Source organism: Ovis aries, chromosome 19 (genome assembly GCF_016772045.2).
Source record: "Ovis aries strain OAR_USU_Benz2616 breed Rambouillet chromosome 19, ARS-UI_Ramb_v3.0, whole genome shotgun sequence".
NCBI lineage: Eukaryota > Metazoa > Chordata > Mammalia > Artiodactyla > Bovidae > Ovis > Ovis aries.
In genome coordinates this window covers 18,903,299-18,926,964 of record NC_056072.1, presented here as the reverse complement: position 1 = coordinate 18,926,964, position 23,666 = coordinate 18,903,299, and the positions used below count along the sequence as shown (strand labels likewise).

The following is a 23,666-nucleotide window of genomic DNA, read 5'->3' as shown; positions in this document are numbered from 1 at the left end:
AGGCGGAACCGTACTAAAGAGGTAGCTAAAGATTTCCTAGGGACTTACACTCTCAAGTCTGTTCATCGGATGCTCTTCATAAACAGCTTTACACTTATGCTGCGGCCAGTTTACCTATGATCTCTACATAAACTTGCTTTTTGAGTGGAAAGTCAGTTCCATAATGGATCCTTACTAAATGCAGGAAGGTTCTTAGAATGATAATCACAGGTCATAACTCACATGATTACGGATGCAGAATATGGCATCATGATTGACCTTAGGCACGGTGCTATTTCTTCTCATATGAATATATTAAGTTGCTAAGTCACATTTGACTCTTTGTTCCATGCACTATAGCCTGCCAGGCTCTTCTGTCCTTGGGATTCTCCAGGCAAGAATACTGGCGTGGGTTCCCATTCCCTCCTCCAGGAGACCTTACCAACCCAGGGACTGAATCCCTAGTCTTCAGTATTATAGGTAGATTCTTTACCATCTGAGCCACCAGGGAAACCCTCATTTCTTCTAAGGCTCTGTTTTTTTCACTGGCATAATGGAAGTGGTAGCAGCTGTCACACAAGTTGTTAAGAAAGAACTACTTTTCATTCCTCAGTGAATGAAAGAAAGAACCTATGTCAAGCAGAGTCTGGTCCATAGTAAGTACGGAAATGATCACTTATTATCTTGGTGATAATAAAGATGCTTTGTCCCTGGTCTAGTTCCCAAGAGGCACAAGGGATGCTGTGGTCATCATATTATCGCTAGGATCTGTAACTCAGAATTCACTGTGAAATGTCATTTGTCCACCATGCATCTGCCTGACAGGATGAAGTAAAGATTTAGCCATGTGTTGGCATTAGAATTTTTTTACCTTTTTCTTATTCCTTTTTTTTTTTTTTTTTTCTGATTGACACAAAAGAGCAAGCATCCAGTCCACTGAAATAAAAACTGTTACGGGTATTTTTATTTCCAAATGTCCCAGCAGTGCCCCGCAAGCAATGACCTTTTCATTTAACTCTGTTTAGGGTTTGATGCCTATTTTACATCCCGCACACTTGAAAACAACCGAAGAAACGTATGGTTTGCCGAATACTGGGAGGAAAACTTCAACTGCAAGCTGACGATTAGTGGGTCAAAGAAGGAAGACACAGACCGCAAGTGCACAGGTAATCTCCTTCTCGTGTCCTTCTCCTGTTACTCTACGTGGCCAGCACTGAAATTTCTGTAGAGCTGACAGAAGGAAGCTTGGCTGGAGACAAATTGAAAAAGTGAATTGAATTTTACTACATTGTTCAGAAAATGGAACAGGAGCATGTGTCTTGCAGGACAAAAACACGACAGACAAGAATGTGTTCTCTTCTGCCTGTCCATCTAGTGATAATGGACATTTTCATTGATTCCTTGACTTCAAAAGGGGTCATGTTGCCTTGAACAGTCTCGCTGATAAATATTGGTTCATGTTGTAGCCAGGAGTATAATAAAGTCATTTTCACAGAGGCTTAAATCTCTTACCAATTCCACATCAGCATTAGAATGAACAGTCAGCAGAGATGACTAAAAATGCTAAAACAACATATTTGATGAAGGAAACAAAGTGTATGTTGGGGTCAGAGTAATGAGGATTTCAGTGGATTTTCATAATGTCCAAATTGAGTTACCTGCTATTTAAAATATGCTTTAAGATACTAAGCCTCATATGTAAACTTATATAAGTATTCTAAATAAGAAACACAAGTGTTTACAATTTATTTATGTGTAATCCATAATCAGAAAGCAGAATCACATATTTATTTATGGATTCATTCACAAATATGTATTGAGTGACTCCTTTCTACTCATCACTATGCCAGGAACTCCTGATTCGATGGGGAGTAAACCAAGTAAGTAAACCATGCTTTCATGTTGTGAGAGAAAGTAGAGGGGAAAATCTACATTATTCCAGTGACCTTTCTATAATACATAATTATAGGCTGTAATAAATATTCTGAGGGTACATGGGCATATAATCAAAGAATTGTACTCATCTTAAAGGTAGAAGCTCTCTCAAAAGATGAGGAGACACTGGCTGGTTAGGAATGGAGAAGAACAGACTGGAGGGTTTCTGAGAGGGGAAGAGCATGGCACAGGGCTCAAAGCAGGAAAAATGACGGGGCCTCAGAGGACTTGAGAAGTGGAAAAACATGCTCTCAAGAGAATAGGATGAATGTGAGAGTCACGGCTGGATATATAAAGATACGGACAAAGGAATAAGCTGTGATGGGACATGTGTGGATTTGGGTCTTTATCCTTCGGATACTGGAAACTGTGGGAGATCTTGCACAAGGGTGTGGCGTGTCCTGCCATCTCACCACCTATCCCTCTATTAAATAACATTCACCGATTTTAGGCTTAAGTGGGCTTCAGCATTTGCAGTGATGACCTTGAGATAGCACGGACACAAATGTCTTCAGTATGATCGAGAAAGAGACATTCATATTGTATACAGTCATGCGTAGTTTTTCTCTGCAATGTAGGTCTTTGAATATTGGCCATCCAGATATTATAGATTTGCCCATTCCGCAAACATCTAGTAATGAAGAGTAATGTATATTGAGCACAGTACTAAAATACCATGAATGGTGTGAGGATGCTGAAATTTAGACCTTTACTTCAAGGAGTGTTTGTGTGTGTGTGTGTGTGTATGCATGTGAAGAAGGGGAGATAAGATATAAACAGAGACATGAGTTAAAGTAATGATTCGAAAAATCTGTATAATACACAACTGGATGTGTGACTCATTTACCTAGAATATCAGATTAATCGCATTCTCTAGACCATAGTGTATAACAACAGTGTTGTCAGTAATAGGATCCTTATAACATTGCAGGGGGCTGGGGAGAAAAAAAAAATTAATTCAATGTTGACTAGACCTAGGTGACACAAAGCTTTCAAGTGGAAACCGAAAAATTAGTTTGACGTGTGGATAATTTGTCTCTATGACAGGGGACATCCAAATGTGCTGGAAGTATCTAAATGATTGATGACAGTTTTCTGGCTCTTTCTGACATTTGATGTTTTGTCGAGTCTGAAAGGGGGCCTGAACGCTCTAATGGCCATTAGGATCATTCTCAGGCCCATCTCCAGCCTGTGTAGATACTATAACCAGACTGTTTTGTCTGCAGTCATGTTTCAGTGCTGATTATTGAGAATTTAAGTTTATAAAAACATGCAAGCTCATTATCCAAACCACTGCCTTCAGAAATAGAAACAGCAGTGTTTGTGTTTTCATATCATGCTTCCTCCATATGAAGACTCTATGATCACATCTGCTAAATTACCTGTGACCCCAAATTATGTAAATATCTTCTCTTTTCTTACTTACCACTTCCCTCGCAGTAGCAGGTGCCATCCTGCGTGAAGGTAGATGTAACCACTATCAGGGTGTCTTTCATTCTTCCCATTATTGGCTATAAGAACATGGGTGGTCTGTGTTTGTTATTATTTCTTGTACTTTCTTTGTCCAAATTCAACTAAACTTGTATTTTCTTTGAAAGTATCCCCGAAATACTATTTCAAAAATCCTGACACTTTGGAAGTGGAAAAATGGGAGAAAGGACAGACTGAGATTTGCTAGATCACAGGGAAAGAAAACATGGAGAGAAATGATATAATAAATTGTATTAATGAGAATTCTTGCATTGAGAAATTGTTTTAATTAAAGAAAAGAGTGGATGAGAAGAAAGCCATTGGTGCACTTAAGGATATGGGGTGATGTGATGGAAAACTTGTGTTGGTATCAGATTTTGAAGCATCAAGAGAAGGGGCACATGGGGAAGAGGCAACCAGAGGTGGAGGCAGGCTGAATCTGCAGAGAGTGTAGTTAGTAGATGTAGTTAGATCTGAGGACTGCAGAAAATAGCCACCTTCACATATCTCTCTGTGACTGGTCTCTGCTGAAGAAGAAGAAAGTCTTGAAATATTCATTCCTAGTATTCGGACACAAACTAGATGCACATCTTTTTTTTTTTTTTTTCTGGAATATATATCCTCTTGAGCCATCAGTTCAGTTCAGTCGCTCAGTCATGTCCGACTCTTTGTGACTCCATGAGTTGCAGCATGCCAGGCCTCCCTGTCCATCACCAACTCCCGGAGTTAACTCAAACTCATATCCATCAAGTCGGTGATGCCATCCAGCCATCTCATCCTCTGTCATCCCCTTCTCCTCCTGCCCCCAATCCCTCCCAGCATCAGAATCTTTTCCTATGAGTCAACTCTTCGCATGAGGTGGCCGAAGTATTGGAGTTTCAGCTTTAGCATCAGTCCTTCCAAAGAACACCCAGGACTGATCTCCTTTAGCCATCATGAGCTACTTATTATCTATTAGTTCCAAGTAGTCTTGGATCATTCAAGATCATTGCATAAGTTATCTGGTCAGATGAGTCTTAAAGATGAGGTGTGGGATCCATAACTATTTGGAGAGAGCAAGTCCCTGAGATCAGGGGAATACAGTGAGCCCTAAAAAACCCAAGATAGTACAAAGTCACAAAAAGGAGAATAATTGTTAAACAAAAAATTATCATTAAAATAACTGTGTATGCTTTATAATTTAATGTGGCATTACTTGTGCATAGATTCTTATAGGAACTTACATGAACAACCATGTAATTCCTATTCCTGTAAATTTTACGTATGCACTTAAAGTCACCTTCAAACAAGGAAAGCTACCACATTCCTCAGTATTTTAACAAATCCCAACTTTCCCTGATAGCCAGTTCCAAGATCTCTCAACCTTGAGAACTGGACATTCTTCATGCCACCTTCCCTGGAGGTTGCCTAATTGTCACTGATATAAATTAAGACTCGCCAGGGACCGATCCTGCTTGCTGGTTGCCTTGGCTGCCCTTCCCCAAGGGGTCATGTCCTTGAGGAGATTTGTTGGTGTTTTAAGCTGTCACACAAAACTCAAACTCTACCTGACAGGTACTAATGACATTTACGCTACTTTGTGGAAGAGTTCTAACCCCTTATGCATGTAGTGGCAGCTATACACATAATAGAGTAAGACATTTTAGGTCGTTCATTATAGATTATATGCCACATATGAAAAGAAAGATCAGATGTGGGTTTTTTTTAGGTTAAATGTATGCTCTGCCACCCCTGCCCCACTGGTTAAGTGTTCACCCTTAATGCTCACCAGTATGTTGCTGACACAGAGACCAACCCAGCATAGATGTCTTTGGGAATAGTTTGTTTTTGTGGAGATACCAAGGTCAAAAGAAGTAGGAAACAACATAAAGTGATGTGTCTGCAGAACAGATTGAGGCCATCTTGACATCGGAAAAGTCACTCTACCAAAATGGTTGTGAAACTGTCTGTCACGAAAGAGGCTAGGGCTGTATCTTCATATCCCTGTGGGAGATTGGAAAATATGGCTTAACCCCTCAAAGCCTTTCCTCATCTTTGAAATGGGAATAAGAAAAGTTTACTTCCAAAGTTCTTGTGGGGATTAAAGTAGATCACTCAAACAGGGTATCTAAAATGATATCATTACATAGTAATAGCTCAGTAATGGCAAGTGTCTGCTGCTCTGGGCTGAAAGCAGTTACCTGGGATGTAGGGGTGGCAGGTCATGAAAGCCTATTGCCTTAGGTCAGTCCTATGGAAAATCAGCGTGTGTATCAAATTCTAACAGGAAAATAAGGTCAAGGATTTGAATAAGCATGTATGCACAGGAAATTCTCACTGCAGTGCACATTGCCCAGCACTGTACAGAGGCATTGAAAAGTTTGTAGGCAGGCAACATTAAACTTTGTGGTAAATTGAATGATGGAATGAGACTCAAAGATTATGGAATTTCAGCGCCAGAAGGACTTCCCTGGTGACTCGGATGGTAAAGAATCTACCTTCAATGAAGGAGACTCAGGTTCAATCCCTAGGTCGGGAAGATCCCCTGGAGATGGGAATGGCAACTCACTCCAATATTCTTGCCTGGAGAATTCCATGGACAAAGGAGCCTGGAGGGTTACAGACCATTGGGTCACAAAGAGTCAGACATGACTGAGTGACTGACACACACACTCACACACTCACTGTGGAGTGACCCCAAGCATTTTTGTACTTTGGACTTGCTGAATACCTCCTGCCTCAACTTTTGTACCATTTATCCCTGATGCACCACATCCTTATGTGGTTAGTAGCATCCCCAGAGTCTTTGCTTCTACACCCATTATTTAAAGTCAGAAGGTCCTGAAAATCTGAATGTGCTTGCCTGTGGCAGTCCATAAAAATTATCATTGTGTCATGTTTTAAGGCTCACACAGACATTTGTCTAACTAACATTATCGTCCTGCCAAATGTCACTTTGTAAATACTGATTCATCAGAATTCTCTCTTTGTTGAAAAGAAGAAACTCAGCATTTAGAAATCCATCATCCCGTGAAGGGATAATTTGACTTTCAGAGATTTGTTCTTCTTTTGAGACGACAGAGGAAGAATAAATTGGTGACATATTTTTTGTTTTGTTTTGTGGCAAAAATCGAATGTATTCCAATTTCAATTGAAATACAATTGAAATGTATTCCAGTTCCATGTCTGGAATTCAGTCGGACATGACTGCAGCAACTTAGCCCACACACACATTTTCAAGTCACACAATAGGTAAATTCAGTTTTGATCTGAGTCACTAATCAACCAATATTTACTGTGGACGTATATCAGGGGCCAAAGATAATACTTTGGAAAATGTCCACGTTTTGGGAGGCCAGTATCCTTAAGCTGTGTTTACACTTTACTTGTCAAAATTAATAGTTTAAGTAAAGGCCACTCTATTGGGAGTGGGAGGTGGCAAAACCCTATTAAGAAGTGCTGTTAGTAAAAATGGATTAAAGATCTAAATGTAAGATCAAAACTCCTAGAGGAAAACATAGCCAAAACACTCGCTGACATAAATCACCACAGGATCCTTTATGACCCACCTCCCAGAGTAATGGAAATACAAGCAAAAATAAACAAATGGGGCCTAATTAAAATTAAAAGCTTTTGCACAACGAAGGAAACTATAAGAAAGGTGAAAAGACAGCCTTCAGAATGGGAGAAAATAATAGCAAATGAAGCAACTGACAAAGAATTAATCTCAAAATATACAAGCAACTCATGCAGCTCAATATCAGAAAAATAAACGACCCAATCACAAAATGGGTCAAAGAACCAAACAGACATTTCTCCAAAGAAGACACACAGATGGCTAACAAACACATGAAAAGATGCTCAACATCACTCATTATCAGAGAAATGCAAATCAAAACCACAATGAGGTACCATCTCATGCCAGTCAGGATGGCTGCTATCCAAAAGTCTACAAACAATAAATGCTGGAGAGGGTGTAGAGAAAAGGGAACCTTCTTACACCATTGGTGGGAACGCAAACTAGTACAGCTACTATGGAGAACAGTGTGGCAATTCCTTAAAAAATGGAAATAGAACTGCCATACAACCCAGCAATCCTCCTATTGGGCATACACACTGAGGAAACCAGAATTGAAAGAGACGCTTGTACCCCAATGTTCATCACAGCACTGTTTATAATAGCCAGGACATGGAAGCAACCTAGATGTCCATCGGCAGATGAATGGATAAGGAAATTGTGGTATATATACACAATGGAATATTACTCAGCTATTAAAAAGAATGTATTTGAATCAGTTCTAATGAGGTGGATGAAACTGGGGCCTATTATACAGAGTGAAGTAAGCCAGAGAGAAAAACACCAATACAGTATACTAACGCATATATGTGGAATTTAGAAAGATGGTAATGATGACCCTGTATGCAAGACAGCAAAAGAATCACAGATGTAAAGAACAGTCTTTTGGACTCTGGGGGAGAAGGCAAGGGTGGGATGATTTGAGAGAACAGCATTGAACCATGCATATTGCCATATGTGAAATAGATGGCCAGTCCAAGTATGATGCATGAAACAGGGCACTCAAAGCTGGTGCACTGGGACAACCCTGAGGGATGGGAAGGGACGTGGGAGGGGGGTTCAGGACGAGGGACACATGTACACCTGTGGCTGATTCATGTCAATGCATGGCCAAAACCACTACAATGTTGTAAAGGAATTAGCCTCCAATTAAAAAAAAAAAAAAAAGAATACTGGAGTGGGTAACCATTCCCTTCTCCAGGGGATCTTCCCAGCACAGGAATCAAACCCAGGCCTCCCACATTGTTGACAGATTCTTTGCTGTCTGAGCCACCAGGAAAGCCTATTCCAATATAAAATAAAAAGTTAAATTTTCTTCCCATGTGTTAAAAAAAAATGCTATTAGTGAGAGCAAAGCAAGCATTTCTCAAGTCTTTTGTTTTTACCTGGGACCCAGGCCCAGGAAAGCCTATATAATTTGTTAACTATCAGAACAAAGGAGTTATGCTAAAGTAAGTTAAATTCTCTGAGACTATATGGGCATGGCAGAGAAGGTGATGGCGCCCCACTCCAGTACTCTTGCCTGGAAAATCCCATGGATGGAGGAGCCTGGTGGGCTGCAGTCCATGGGATCACAAAGAGTCGGACTCGGCTGAACGACTTCACTTTCACTTTTCACTTTCATGCATTGGAGAAGAAAATGGCAACCCACTCCAGTGTTCTTTCCTGGAGAATCCCAGGGACAGGGGAGCCTGGTGGGCTGCCATCTATGGGGTTGCACAGAGTCAGACACAACTGAAGCGACTTAGCAGCAGCGGCATATGGGCATGGGGAGAGGAAGAATTTCACTCTATTAATTAGTTTTCCCTGTTATTTTATTATTCTATTCTGAATTGACCTTTAATAGTTATATAGATGTTATATTGTGATTCTTCATTTATTCAGCATGATTAAGGAATCCACATCAAAATGCTATAGACAAATAGTCTTACTCTTTGTTGCTCTAAGACTTTTTGAAGCCATTTTGATGAGAAGTAAAATGTATTTTTATTCCCTTTTGTTTTGTTAAACTAAGGTTCGATGCAGATTAATTGTGATTTAATCTGCATAGCGCATCCATTATGGATTGGATTGTGTGTTAATATTGTTCTTTGTTAAATTTTTGATTCTCTTCCTCTTCTCTGAACATCAACATCTTGTTTGATGTCTCTCTTACCACCATCACCCCTAAGTCTTGCTACCATCATCCCTCCCTCCCTCCACAGTGATTGGTTTCTATCTGTGTGGAAACTGGAAGTATGAACCAGATTATTAGAATTTTTACATGTTGCCATTCATTTTAAAATGAGTATTAAATATGTATTAAATGTCTCAGAATTATCTCAGAATGGCTTTGTGGATAAAGGACAGCATTTTATGGCAACTGTTTGGGTGCATTTACTAATAAAATTTAGCTAGATGAAATGGTAATCACTATAGTATTACCCCAAATTAGAATTACCTGAATGTCGCATCTGAAGTCATCATTGTTCCTGGAAAACATATTTTAAATACTTTTGGGAATAGAAGTGTTGAATAAAAATCCCACATTCATAAAAGATGATTATAGGTATGACTTTGGGTCCCTGTATGTACTAGGTGACAAAAAGACTTCAGCGGAGTGCTAAATCATATGAAAGGCCATCCTGATTCTGTGGCTTCACTATTAATCCAATTATATTTAGAAAGTTTATCTTTCTAAAGGAATTTTAGAACGAAAGGGTAGCCTGATTTCAGTGGGCATCTTTCATCAAATATGCCAGTTACCACACTGGATAAATTTGAAAGAAGATAAGGGACACATGGTGAGGCTGCTTCTGAGAGCGGTGATCACTGCACCCTCTCCTACAGCTAAGTTACAGAAAACACAGCTCAGGGCCACAAAACCAGTAGTGCAAGAAATACCACTTTTGATTGTTTTCAGTCATTTTGTTTTTTCACCTGCATTCCAGTTATGTGTAGAAGTTTAACCAGTCTTTTTAGAGTCCCTCCTTCCTACGCATCAGTGTGGCTGAGACTTAGTTCCAGGGGGCTCTGTGAAGGTGGGGGCACTGGAGTTGTTTGTGAGGTCTCTTTGCTCTGGGCCTTTGACATTTCCCTGTGACTCCTGCTTGCCCAGGAATCCATCCCCAGGAACGGGGTACTGTCTCTTAGGAGTGGAGATGTGGAGGTGAGCACAGCATGGTCTCTTGGCCCCGCCTCAGGGCTTCTCGGGACTCAGCTCTGATCATGATGGCTTGTCCAGCCCTCCTGAGGCTGCGAGGCTGGAGGGCATGGCACCGAGGACTCTTTCCAGGGGTGCACAACCCGTCTAAACTTAGAGGCTTCCACTCAGGCTCTTCCTTTTCATCTTCTATTCCTGACTGTCTTTAGTAGAGGCTGAGGGAGAATTTTAACTTGGGTCCAGCCATGGCCTCGTAATTCTTTAGCATGTGGCAACCCTGTATGTCTTGAACCCTCCAGGACTCCAACCTCTGAAGCTCACAGCTTTCTATTGACCACATGATGCGAACTCAAATCAATCTTTTTTTTTTTTTTTTCCTGTATTCTGTTATAAACTTCTTAAAAGCAATGGATAAGAGCTTTGGAGCTTACAACAACATATAAATACATAAGGATATTACTGCCAGGCTCCTCACTCCAGGCAAGAATACTGAAGTGGGTTACCACGCCCTCCTCCAGGGCATCTTCCTGATGCAGGGATCGAACCTGCATGTCCTGCATTATAGGCAGATTCTTTACTGCTGAGCCCCTCCGTTAGCAAGAATATTGCCGGAGAGCACTATATCCATACAAGCAAAGTGAGAAGAGTCATGGATGGCAAGCCAGGCCCTTGTGTTTACTCAACAGTGGGGTGTAGCACTAAATTCATAAAGCTCATTTCCCCAAGTGTTGATCAGATGTGTCAGGTAGAGGCTAGCTGCCTTCAACCTTCTCAAATAGACGTGTAAAGATGGACTCTGCAGAAAAATGGATTCTTCTTTCTGCTGCTGATCCTCCAAAGCATGCGAAGGGTTCTTCAGCACACACCATTGTACTTTAGGCCATACAACTCACCAGGGGATGGACGGAGCCAGATTGAATTCCGTGCAGAATCAGGTGGATCGTGAACACCATATTGAAAGCCCAGGGGGATCCAGGCAAAAACCATTTTCATAAATGGTAGAAGGGGTAATTACTGAAAGTTAAATGTGTGTCATTTCTTTCTCATTAGCCTCAATAGGTGATGGCTTTAAAAACTGGAGTTGCGGCCCTTGCCACATTTTGTAAACTCTGTCATGCTACGCAGTTAATGAGAAGGAATTCCCGAATGAGGGGAATTAATGCATCGGTGTCATCTCAGCAACGGTCCTTGTAAACAAAGTGCCTCTTCTAAGCAATTGAAGTATTATAAATTGGCTGCTTAGACACATTCTAGTAGGTATAAGAAAGGGCTGTTGCATGACTTATCAAGTATCATCAAGAAAGTTAGACTGGAATATAGTTTTCCTTTGGAAGCATTTCTAATAATACAAGTTTCCCTCCCCACCCCCAACCCTTTTACTCCTTCCCAAGAGAAATATTTGTTCTAAAAGCATTTTAGGCCTTTACAATGTATGCAGCATCATACTCATTTTTTTCTAGAGAATAAAAAATGTGCTCACAAAACAAACATCTACCATTTATATTAACCCAGATAGAACTGTCCAGGGGTACTTCTAACTTTGGTTTAGTGTTTCCAGTCACACCTGGTCAGGTATCTGGTGAACACACGGGGAGGCTTCCCATTTCCTCATCCTCAAATTGTGTGTGTTTGCCCTCCTGATGCACAGAGCTCTATTATGTTCAGTTCAATACAGTTCAGTCGCTCAGATGTGTCCAACTCTTTCGACCCCATGAATCTGAGCACGTCAGGCCTCCCTGTCCATCACCATCTCCCGGAGTTCACACAGACTCACATCCATTGAGTCCGTGATGCCATCCAGCCATCTCATCCTCGGTCGTCCCCTTCTCCTCCTGCCCCCAATCCCTCCCAGCATCAGAGTCTTTTCCAATGAGTCAACTCTTCACATGAGGTAGCCAAAGTACGGAGCTTCAGCTTTAGCATCATTCCTTCCAAAGAAATCCCAGGGTTGATCTCCTTCAGAATGGACTCGTTGGATCTCCTTGCAGTCCAAGGGACTCTCAAGAGTCTTCTCCAATACCACAGTACAAAAGCATCAATTCTTCGGCACTCAGCCTTCTTCACAGACCAATTCTCACATCCATACATGACCACAGGAAAAACAATAGCCTTGACTAGACAGACCTTAGTTGGCAAAGTAATGTCTCTGCTTTTGAATATGCTATCTAGGTTGGTTATCACTTTTCTTTCAAGGAGTAAGCGTCTTTTAATTTCATGGCTGCAGTCACCATCTGCAGTGATTTTGGAGCCCCAAAAACGTCTGACACTGTTTCCCCATCTATTTCCATGAAGTGATGGGACCAGATGCCATGATCTTCGTTTCCTGAATGTTGAGCTTTAAGCCAACTTTTTCCACTCTCCTCTTTCACTTTCATCAGGAGGCTTTTTAGTTCCTCTTCACTTTCTGCCATAAGGATGGTGTCATCTGCATATCTGAGGTTATTGATATTTCTCCTGGTAATCTTGATTCCAGCTTGTGTTTCTTCCAGTCCAGCATTTCTCATGATATACTCTGCATAGAAGTTAAATAAGCAGGGTGACAATATACAGCCTTGACATACTCCTTTTCCTATTTGGAACCAGTCTGTTGTTCCATGTCCAGTTCTAACTGTTGCTTCCTGACCTGCATACAGATTTCTCAAGAGGCAAGTTAGGTGGTCTGGTATTCCCATCTCTTTCAGAATTTTCCACAGTTTATTGTGATCCACACAGTCAAAGGCTTTGGCGTAGTCAATAAAGCAGAAATAGATGTTTTTATGGAATTCTCTTGCTTTTCCATGATCCAGCAGATGTTGGCAATTTGATCTCTGGTTCCTCTGCCTTTTCTAAAACCAGCTTGAACATCAGGGAGTTCACGGTTCACATATTGCTGAAGCCTGGCTTGGAGAATTTTGAGCATTACTTTACTAGCATGTGAGATGAGTGCAATTGTGCGGTAGTTTGAGCATTCTTTGGCATTGCCTTTCTTTGGGATTGGAATGAAAACTGCCCTTTTCCAGTCCTGTGGCCACTGCTGAGTTTTCCAAATTTGCTGGCATATTGAATGCAGAAGTTTCACAGCATCATCTTTCAGGATTTGAAACAGCTCAACTGGAATTTCATCACCTCCACTAGCTTTGTTCATAGTGGTGCTTTCTAAGGCCCACTTGACTTCACATTCCAAGATGTCTAGCTCTAGATTAGTGATCACATCATCATGATTATCTGGGTCATGAAGATCTTTTTTGTACAGTCTTCCGTGTAGTCTTGCCACCTCTTAATATCTTCTGCTTCTGTTAGGTCCATACCATTTCTGTCCTTTATCGAGCCCATCTTTGCATGAAATGTTCCCTTGGTATCTCTAATTTTCTTAAAGAGATCTCTAGTCTTTCCCATTCTGTTGTTTTCCTCTATTTCTTTGCATTGATCGCAGAAGAAGGCTTTCTTATCTCTTCTTGCTGTTCTTTGGAACTCTGCATTCAGATGCTTATATCTTTCCTTTTCTCCTTTGCTTTTCACATCTCTTCTTTTCACAGCTATTTGTAAGGCCTCCCCAGACAGACATTTTGCTTTTTTGCATTTCTTTTCCATGGGGATGGTCTTGATCCCTGTCTCCTGTACAATGTCACGAACCTCATTCCATAGTTCATCAGGCCCTCTGTCTATCAGATCTAGGCCCTTAACTCTATTTCTCACTTCCACTGTATAGTCATAAGGGATTTGATTGAGGTAATACCTGAATGGTCTAGCGATTTTCCCTATTTTCTTCAATTTGAGTCTGAATTTGGTAATAAGGAGTTCATGATCTGAGCCACAGTCAGCTCTTGGTCTCGTTTTTTATGACTGTATAGCGTTCTCCATCTTTGGCTGCATAGAATATAATCAATCTGATTTGGGTGTTGACCATCTGGTGATGTCCATGTGTAGAGTCTTCTCTTGTGTTCTTGGAAGAGGGTGTTTGCTGTGACCAGTGCATTTTCTTGGCAAAACTCTATTAGTCTTTGCCCTGCTTCATTCCGCATTCCAAGGCCAAATTTGCCTGTTACTCCAGGTGTTTCTTGACTTCCTACTTTTGCATTCCATTCCCCTATAATGATAAGGACATCTTTTTTGGGTGTCAGTTCTAAACGGTCTTGTAGGTCTTCATAAAACCGTTCAACTTCAGTTTCTTCAGCATTACTGGTTGGGACATAGACTTGGATAACTGTGATATTGAATGGTTTGCCTTGGAGATGAACAGAGATCATTCTGTCATTTTTGAGATTGCATCCAAGTACTGCATTTCGGACTCTTTTGTTGACCATGATGGCTACTCCATTTCTTCTGAGGGATTCCTGCCTGCAGTAGTAGATATAATGGCCCTCTGAGTTAAATTCACCCATTCCAGTCCATTTTACTTCGCTGATTCCTAGAATGTCAATGTTCACCCTTGCCATCTCTTGTTTGACCACTTCCTATTTGCCTTGATTCATGGACCTGACATTCCAGGTTTCTATGCAATATTGCTCTTTACAGCATCGGATCTTGCTTCTATCACCAGTCACATCCACAACTGGGTATTGTTTTTGCTTTGGCTCCATCCCTTCATTCTTTCTGGAGTTATTTCTCCACTGATCTCCAGTAGCATATTGGGCACCTACTGACCTGGGGAGTTCCTCTTTCGGTATCCTATCATTTTGCCTTTTCATGCTGTTCATGGGGTTCTCAAGGCAAGAATACTGAAGTGGCTTGCCATTCCCTTCTCCAGTGGACCACACTCTGTCAGACCTCTCCACCATGACCCACCCGTCTTGGGTTGCCCCACTGGCATGGCTTGGTTTCATTGAGTTAGACAAGGTAGTGGTCCTAGTGTGATTAGATTGACTAGTTTTCTGTGAGTATGGTTTCAGTGTGTCTGCCCTCTGATGCCCTCTTGCAGCACCTACCATCTTACTTGGGTTTCTCTTACCTTGGGCATGGGGTATGTCTTCACGGCTGCTCCTTACCTTGGAAGAGGTGTATCTCCTTACCACCGCCATTGCTGACCTTCACTGTGGGATAGCTCCTCTAGGCCCTCTTGTGCCTGCGCAGCCTCCTCGGGTTGCTCCTCCGGGCCAATGGCCCTAGCCTCAGGCGTGGGTGACTCCTCCCAGCTGCTGCCCCTGGCCTCCGGCTCAGGGTGGCTCCTCAGGGTCACCGCCCCTGGCCTCGGGCGTGAGGTGGCTTCTCCCAGCCACCACTGGCTTCGGACGCGGGGTGTCTCCTCTTGGCCGCTGCCCCTGACCTCAGACGTGGGGTGGCTCCTCCTGGCCGTTCCCGCGCCGTCACAGCCTGGCCCTCTGGGCCACTGTCCCTGACTTCGGACGTGAGGTAGCTCTGGGCCGCGCTTGGTGCGCCGCCCCTGCACTTAGCTCTATTGTGTAAAAACACAGTGTTCAAGCTGCCTGATAGAGTTACACTAAGTGACGCATGAAAAACGGTTGAGACCTGAAGAGTCCAAGTGCCAGGTGTGAGCCCCAGCTCTCTCCCATACTGTGTCACCATGGACACGTCACTGCGCATCTCAGCCCCATGTTTCCTCAGCCGTAAAATAGGGACAACAGTAGTCCCTGCCAGACGGTCTCACTTTCCGGGATTCAGTAGAATGATGCCCGGTGGAAATAGTTTATATTCAGTGAGTTTATACACCATTATTGTGGTGGGTGGTGGTGACTAAAGTTACCTTTGGCTTTCTTTTTATAAAAAGCATCCCCCCATGACTGAAAACCCCTGTCCTTTTTAATGTTCATACTCAGTGTTATTTCTCTCTTGACATTAAACACCCTTGGTCTTGTAAAGTACTATGCCCAGGTCAGTATACCTTTATGTGTTTATATCCTCCCGAGTGGTGCCCCATCAGCCTGGGGGCATAAACAAGATGTGAATCGCCCTCCTTTTACAGATTAAAACAGAACTGAACCTTGGAGCAATTCTGTGAGCTATCTGAGAACCTATTTGCTAATGAGAAAAATAATCCCAGTAACTGGAGACACACACTCATTTTCTCTCACGTTCTATCCCTCATTCATTCATTTGGCAAATATGTGCCAGGTACCTACATAGGGTGAGCAGCTGAGCTGGAAGCAAGATACAGGCTCTGCCCTCAGGGAGCTTCTATCCCAGTCCAGAAGGCAGGTGGAAAACCAAAAACAGATGAATAAAACCATTGCAAGTTATGATTAGTGCAGTGAAAGAAATAAATAAGTTAAAGTAGAAGACAACAGTTAAGAATTGTTCCAAGAAACCATAAACACCTCTGGTGTTTAAGGGTGTTTAAGTTCTGCCAACTTATATAGTTGGCAGAAACCATTGCCACAGCCCTAAGTGTCTGTAAGAGGTTACTATTCCCATTATACAGACGAGGAAGGCATGGGTCAAAGGGATCAACCACATAATAAATGCAGCTGATATCTCCCTGTGCTCTTTTTCCTCTGATGCCTAATTGCCTTCCTAGACCCTTAGGATGTAAATAGGCACATTCTCCTTTGGGAATCAGTTTCTGGTTCCTCACTTGCTGACACAGAGCCTGTAAAGGACCTTCAGTAGAATGCCTCTTATCATGATCCTGGATGGATCCCTCTGGTCCTCACTTAGAAATGGCTGTGATGAAGAAGTGAGTTGACCTGGTTTCTTCTCTCCTCTCCTGAGCTCAAAGCAGGGCAATACTTTCCGGTTTGTGCTCAAACTTTGTTATGTTGATGAAAAGCTAGTAGCTATACCAAGAAAAAAGACACAAATACACATGCCCTGCCTCATAGGCAGCTTGATCACACAACAGGGAATTGCAGCCTGAACTATAAAGTTCTCTCTGAATATGTCTCATCCTGGTGGGACTCTCTGTCCTTTTAGGATGGGGCGAACAGTCCTGCCACCTTATGAAAACAGATGGTAGAGACAGAAATCATGAGAAACCATATAAAGTACAAAATAATACCTTTAAGGAAAAGCATACCAATATCAGAGTAACAGTTATAAATTGAGCTACCAAAGTGGTCTGATGCTCTGGCAGGAATGGGCAATTTCCTATGGTAGGAAAATGTCGGAATTATGAGATGCTGTTGCTTTTTCTCATTTGAGAAAAATGCAACTGTCACAAGCAAGTTTCAGGCAAGTTTGTAACAAATGGCTACATTTTAGAATTAAATTTTAAACCACCAAAGAATCAAAGGACAACTGTGCCAAGAGCGAAGCGGAAGCGGTTCTCCTTCTGCGGATACAAGTGTACAAAAATCATTAGGACAAACAGTTATTGGACTTCAAATGTCTGACAGCCTGGTTGTTAACTTGACTACATAAATCATGCCTGAGGCATGGACTATATTTCAACAGATTCTCTCTTTCCTTGGACAAGTTTTGAGATTGCAGAAGTGTTACTGAATTTCAAGAAGGGCTCAGAACCTAAATCAGTGCTATATTTAGCATGCGGAACTAATCCTGTTCTGCCGATATTTAAGACGTGTCAGTGTCCATACATTGTTCACAGGAAGAAGACAAGCTCTGAGCAGAGTCTCTAGGGCCCCATCTCCTCTTGCTGCAGCTCTGACCTTCCTTTATTTCTATAAATGCTCCTGAATTCTTTCTACCACAGGGCCTTTGCACATGCTGTTCCATCTGCCCAGAGCTGGTTTTCCTCAATACAAGGCTTGATTATTTAATAGCTGCTCACACTTCACATCTCAGAGTGTCACCCCCTTCAGAAAGACTCCACTGATGCTCCCTTCCATGGTCAAGTCAGTCTCTCTGCTGTCTCTTCTCCCCACTTTCACTCCTTCTGAAGGTCATTGGCCTCAGTTTGTGATGTTACCTTCCTTAGTGTGAGTTTGTGGTGAACACCTCTCTCCTGTACTCTGCTGCAAGTTCAGTAACACCAGACTGAACCACTCACTTTTTTTTGTTTGTTTGTTTTTAATACTGGGCTCAGGTCAGGCATAGAGTAGAAGTTGAATAAGTCAGTGTTGAGGAATCAGTTTTACTTGCCATGCTTAAAAATCTGCACAAAACCTATGAATTCAGTTGATTAGGTTGGGAGAGGAGGGACTGGTGGTATGTGCCTGTGTTTTCCTGAAGGTGTTCAGCTCGCTGTCCCTTTCAAGTACTGAAACAGAATCTCTCATTGGAGAATCATCCTGGGCAAATGTATTGAATCAGGGGCTCTGTAGGATTTATTGTGCTGCACATGTTAAATGTTTCATAACTCCATTATGTTGGTTTTTACACGACACTGAAAAAAAACTGCAAGATCTGCGTTTATTTGAGTTGATGTGTGCTCCATTTTAAGTAAAAAAAAAAATATGAGAAATTCCCCAAATTCAATAGACTATGATATATAAGCCTTAAAAGAAAAAAGAATCATAGGAATAGAAGACTAAGGAATGCATCAGCCTCCCAGCTTTGACCGTATTCTTCCCTCTATTAATTATTGTTATTCTCATAAATGTAGAATTGTTACATTTTACATCCTATGAGGAATAAATTATATCCAGGGCTAAAACTTTAATAATAAAAAATTATAAAATAAGCAATACTTATTAGGTACTTACTTAAATGACAGTCTCTCATCCTGCAAAAAAAAAAAAAAAGGTAGATGAATACAAATCTAAATGAACAAAAACCTTCAGCTTTTTGCAAGTGTTATACTTAAAATTTTCATTTTGAGTCTTTTTAAAAGTAATATAGTAACTAGTATTTATTGAATACTTGCCAAATGCCAGCTACCAGACCAAGCACTTGACATAGATAATAATGATCCTCAAAATGGAAATTCTATTTTTAGCCTCACTTTTTTAATTAAAAATTTTATTGAAGTCGAATTGATTTACAATATTGTGTTAGTTTCAAATGTACAGTGAAGTGATTCAGTGTGTGTGTGTGTGTGTGTGTGTGTGTGTGTGTGTGTATACACACACATTTATTATTTTCTCATAGTATTTTCCATTGTGGTTTATCACAGGGTATTGAACATAGTTCCCTCTGCTGTACAGGAGGACTTTGTTGTTTATGAAAGTGAAAGTTGCTCAGTCGTATCTGACTCTTTGCAACCCCATGGACTATATAGTCCCTGGAATTCTCCAGGTCAGAGTACTGGAATGGGTAGCCTTTCCCTTCTCCAGGGGATCTTCCTGACCCAGGGATGGCCAGGTCTCCCGCACTGCAGACGAAATCTTTACCAGCTGAGCCACAAGGGAAGTCCAAGAATACTGGAGTGGGTAGCCTATCCCTTCTCCAGCAGATCTTCCCAACCCAGGAATTAAACCAGGGTCTCTTGCATTGCACGAGGATTCTTTACCAACTGAGCTATGAGGGAAGCCACAAAATATGGAACAGTTCATGAATTTGCTCTCTATGTCCATCCTAAATTTGCATCAGCGAATCCCAAACTGGCGATCCATCTTTCCCCTATCCCTCACCCTTGGCACCCACAAGTCTGTTAGATATGTTCATTTGTGTCATATTTTGGATTCCACTTATAAGTAACATCATAGCATACATGTCTGTCTCTGTCTTGGTCCCTGTAGTATGCTCGTCTCTAGGCCCATCCATGTGGCTGAAAATGGCATTGTTCTGTTACATATTATGGCTGAGTAATTAATTCCATGGTGCACGCGTGCCACATTATTCGTTCACCCGTCAGTGGGCATTCTGGTTGCTTCTGTGTCTTGACTATTGTAAATAGTGCTGAAGTGTGTGTTGGGATGCATATATCTTTTCAAAGTATGGTTTTCCCTGGATATATGCCCAGGAATAAGATTGTAGGTTCATATAGTAACTCTATTTTTATTTTTTTTGAAAAACCTCCATACTAATTTCCATGGTAGCTGTGCAAATTTCTATTCCTTCCAACAGTGTAAAAAGATTCCTTTTTCCCCCACACCCTCTACAACATTTATTATTTGTAGACTTTTTATTTCTTTTAACAGAAGTATTTTTATTATTTTTTTTTTTACTTTACAATATTGTATTGGTTTTGCCATACATCAACATGAATCAGCCACAGGTGTACACATGTTACCCATCCTGAACCCCCTCCCACCTCCCTCCCCATACCATCCCTCTGGGTCATCCCAGTGCACCAGCCCCAAGCATCTTGTATCATGCATTGAACCTGGACTGGCGATTCGTTTCTTATATGATATTATACATGTTTCAATACCATTCTCCCAAATCATCTCACCCTCTCCCTCTCCCACAGAGTCCAAAAGACTGTTCTATACATCTGTGTCTCTTTTGCTGTCTCACATACAGGGTTATCATTACCATCTTTCTAACTTCCATATATATGTGTTAGTATACTGTATTGGTGTTTTTCTTTCTGGCTTATTTCACTCTGTATAATCAGCTCCAATTTCATCCACCTCATTAAAACTGATTCAAATGTGTTCTTTTTAATGGCTGAGTAATACTCCATTGTGTATATGTACCAAAGCTTTCTTATCCATTCATCTGCTGATGGACATCTAGGTTGCTTCCATGTCCTGGCTATTATAAACAGTGCTGCGACAAACTTTGGGGTACACGTGTCTCTCTCAATTCTGGTTTCCTCGGTGTGTATGCCCAGCAGTGGGATTGCTGGGTCATAAGGCAGTTCTATTTCCAGTTTTTTAAGGAATCTCCACACTGTTCTCCATAGTAGCTGTACTAGTTTGCATTCCCACCAACAGTGTAAGAGGCTTCCCTTTTCTCCACACCCTCTCCAGCATTTATTGCTTGTAGACCTCTGGGTAGCAGCCATTCTGACTGGTGTGAAATGGTACCTCATTGTGGTTTTGATTTGTATTTCTCTGATAATGAGTGATGTTGAGCATCTTTTCATGTGTTTGTTAGCCATCTGTATGTCTTCTTTGGAGAAATGTCTGTTTAGTTCTTTGGCCCATTTTTTGATTGGGTTGTTTATTTTTCTGGAATTGAGCTGCAGGAGTTGCTTGTATATTTTTAAGGTTATTTCTTTGTCAGTTGCATCATTTGCTATTATTTTCTCCCATTCTGAAAGCTGTCTTTTCACCTTGCTTATAGTTTCCTTTGTTGTGCAGAAGCTTTTAATTTTAATTAGGTCCCATTTGTTTATTTTTGCTTTTATTTCCAATATTCTGGGATGTGGGTCATAGAGGATCCTGCTGTAATTTATGTCGGAGAGTATTTGTGTAGACTTTTTAATAGTGACCGTTCTGACTGGTATGAGATGGTACCTCATTGTAGTTTTGGTTTGCATTTTTATAATAATGAGCAGTGTTGAATATTTTTTCATGTGACTGTGGACCATCTATATGTTGTCTTTGGAGAAATATCTGTTTAGGTCTTCTTCCCTTTTTCCTGCTGGGTTGTTTTGTTTGTGGTGGTGGTGGTATTGAGTTGTATGAGCTGTTTGTATATTTTGTAGATTAAGCCCTTGTTGGTTGCATCATTTGCAAATATATTCTTTCAGTCTATAGCTTTTTTTCATTTTGTTGATGGTTTTCTGTACAGAAGCTTTTAAGTTTGAATAGCTTCCATTTGTTTGTTTTGATTTTATTTCTATTGCTTTGGGAGACTGACCTAAGAAAACATTGGTACTGCTTGTTTCAGAGAATGTTTTGCTTCTGTTCTCTTCTAGGAGTTTTGTGGTGTCTTGTCTTATATTTAAGTCTTCAAGCCATTTTGAGCTTATTTCTGTGCGTGTTGAGGATATCTTCTGGTTTCATTGATTTGCATGAGGCTGTCCAGCTTTTCCAAAACCACTTGCTGAAGAAGACTGTCTTTTCCCTATCCTCAACTTTTAGTGAAACACATATTAACTCTTTTAACCCTCACAATGACTCTCTAGCATAGCTAGGGTTTTTATTTTTCACTGTTTTATAAAAGAGAAAATGGAGGCAGGCGGAGGTGCAGCTCTTTGCCCAAGCTCACATGGCAGGAAGCGGCGGCCCAGGCTTAGGGAGCTCCATTGAGCCTTGAGCTCTGGGTCATTCAGTCAGAAAGAATCCAGTCCCAGGTCTGGCCACCTGGAAAGGCTTTTGTCAGTATTTGTTTCTTCCATTCTGTGCCGCCCTCCAGGGTAGAGACACTTCACAGTAAATATGCTGTAATGCCACAACATTCGGAGTCCAGGGGTAGCTACCACTCTGGCACCTAAGAAGGGTGACCCGTGTGACTCCAGGCTTTTGGGTTTCTGTTTGTTTGCTTCTTGAGTGTCTGTTCTAAACTTGGGTGTCTGAAAGGAGCTCTGGTCCCCAGGTCTGTCTTTTGTCAATTTAGCCAAATGAGAGAGGTCTGTCTGCCTACCTTTAGATCACTGAGCCACTTTTCTGCACATAAGTAGGGAAGGGACATGGCCAAAGGAAAAGCCATTGTCCTTGAAAGAGTGGTTCACGCCTCTGATGGAGAAAGGTTGCAGGGAAATAAACTCCAGGCTTGCGTGCCGATAAGAACTTTCTTCCTTTCTCTGGGGACAGCATATCTAACTGTTCACTTATATCTGACTTTCTTCTGACGTTAACACCAGAATGTGTAAGCTTTTATTAAAATGATGAATCCTGTCTCATTGGCTCTGTCTTATTCATTAGCTCTCATAGAAAGACAGACTTTGGGATGATGTTGCTGGGCTTCCTGACCTGGATTTGTCATTTGTAGGAAAGAGACTTTTATAGTCCTTGAGAACACTTGGAATGCTAGCATGGGCAGGACTAGAAATTCTGGCAGTCTTGTAATCCTAACATGGTGATGATAAGAAATTGAGGGAACTTTGAATTAAAAAAAATATGGACCATAAATACTGTACATATTGCTAGTTTTCTTGATTATTTTAAGTATCATGTAATAGTACAAGTGATTTGATTTGCCGTAATTTGCTGAATCTTTACTCACTTCACTTCCAAAATTGGTGTGTGTATGTGCTTCAGTCGTGTCTGACTGTTTGTGACTCCATGGACTGTAGCCCGCCAGGTTCCTCTGTCCATGGGATTCTTCAGGCAAGAATACTGGAGTGGGTTGCCAAGCCCTCCTCCAGGGGATCTTCCCGACCAAGGGATCGAACCCACATCTCTCACATCTCCTGCATTGACAGTGGATTCTTTACCAGTAGAGTCACCTGGGAAGCTCTCCAAAATTGGCAAGTATATACAAAACACATTCAGAAATATCTTTAAGACAGGTGACCCTTGATCCATGTAGGAACTAGGGGTGCCAACGCTTCATGCAGTTGAAAATCTGCCTGTAGCTTATAGTCAACTCTCTGCATCTTGTTCTTTTCTTCTTTTAGATTACTTTCTGAGAATGAATTTATAAAAATCATTAAATGGAGTAGTAAAGAATGAGGACTTTGAAACTAAATCACCTTGAATCAGTTGTGTTTCTTGCCCCCATTCTGTTGGATTGGCCAAAAAGTTCATTTGGGTTTTTCTGTAATATGTCACAGAAAAACACAAACTTTTTGGCCAGCTCAGTAGTTATGAAGCCTAGCACTCATGAGCTTGCATCTCTGTGCCCTGTTTCCTAATTTGTAACATGTAAAAGATAATAAAAACTTAATAGAGTTTTGTTTTGTGTTTTGAGGAGAAGTTCTAAATGAGCTTGTATGCTTAACCCTTGCTCAAGACATGTTTGAACTACACAGGA

At 41.3% G+C, this 23,666-nt stretch overlaps 1 protein-coding gene across 3 annotated transcripts in view; it reads left to right on the top strand.

Annotated features, from left to right (window-relative positions):
- The window catches only part of GRM7 (glutamate metabotropic receptor 7), a 942,724-nt gene that overhangs the window by 588,354 nt on the left and 330,704 nt on the right, over positions 1-23,666 (top strand). For all 3 annotated transcript variants that reach the window (XR_006057020.2, XM_042235921.2, XM_042235922.2), the window contains exon 5: positions 1,005-1,145. Coding sequence is in view for 2 of the 3 variants with exons in the window: in XM_042235921.2 (XP_042091855.1) it covers positions 1,005-1,145 (141 nt within the window). In the remaining variant the exon portion in view is untranslated. The remainder of the gene's footprint in view (positions 1-1,004; positions 1,146-23,666) is intronic.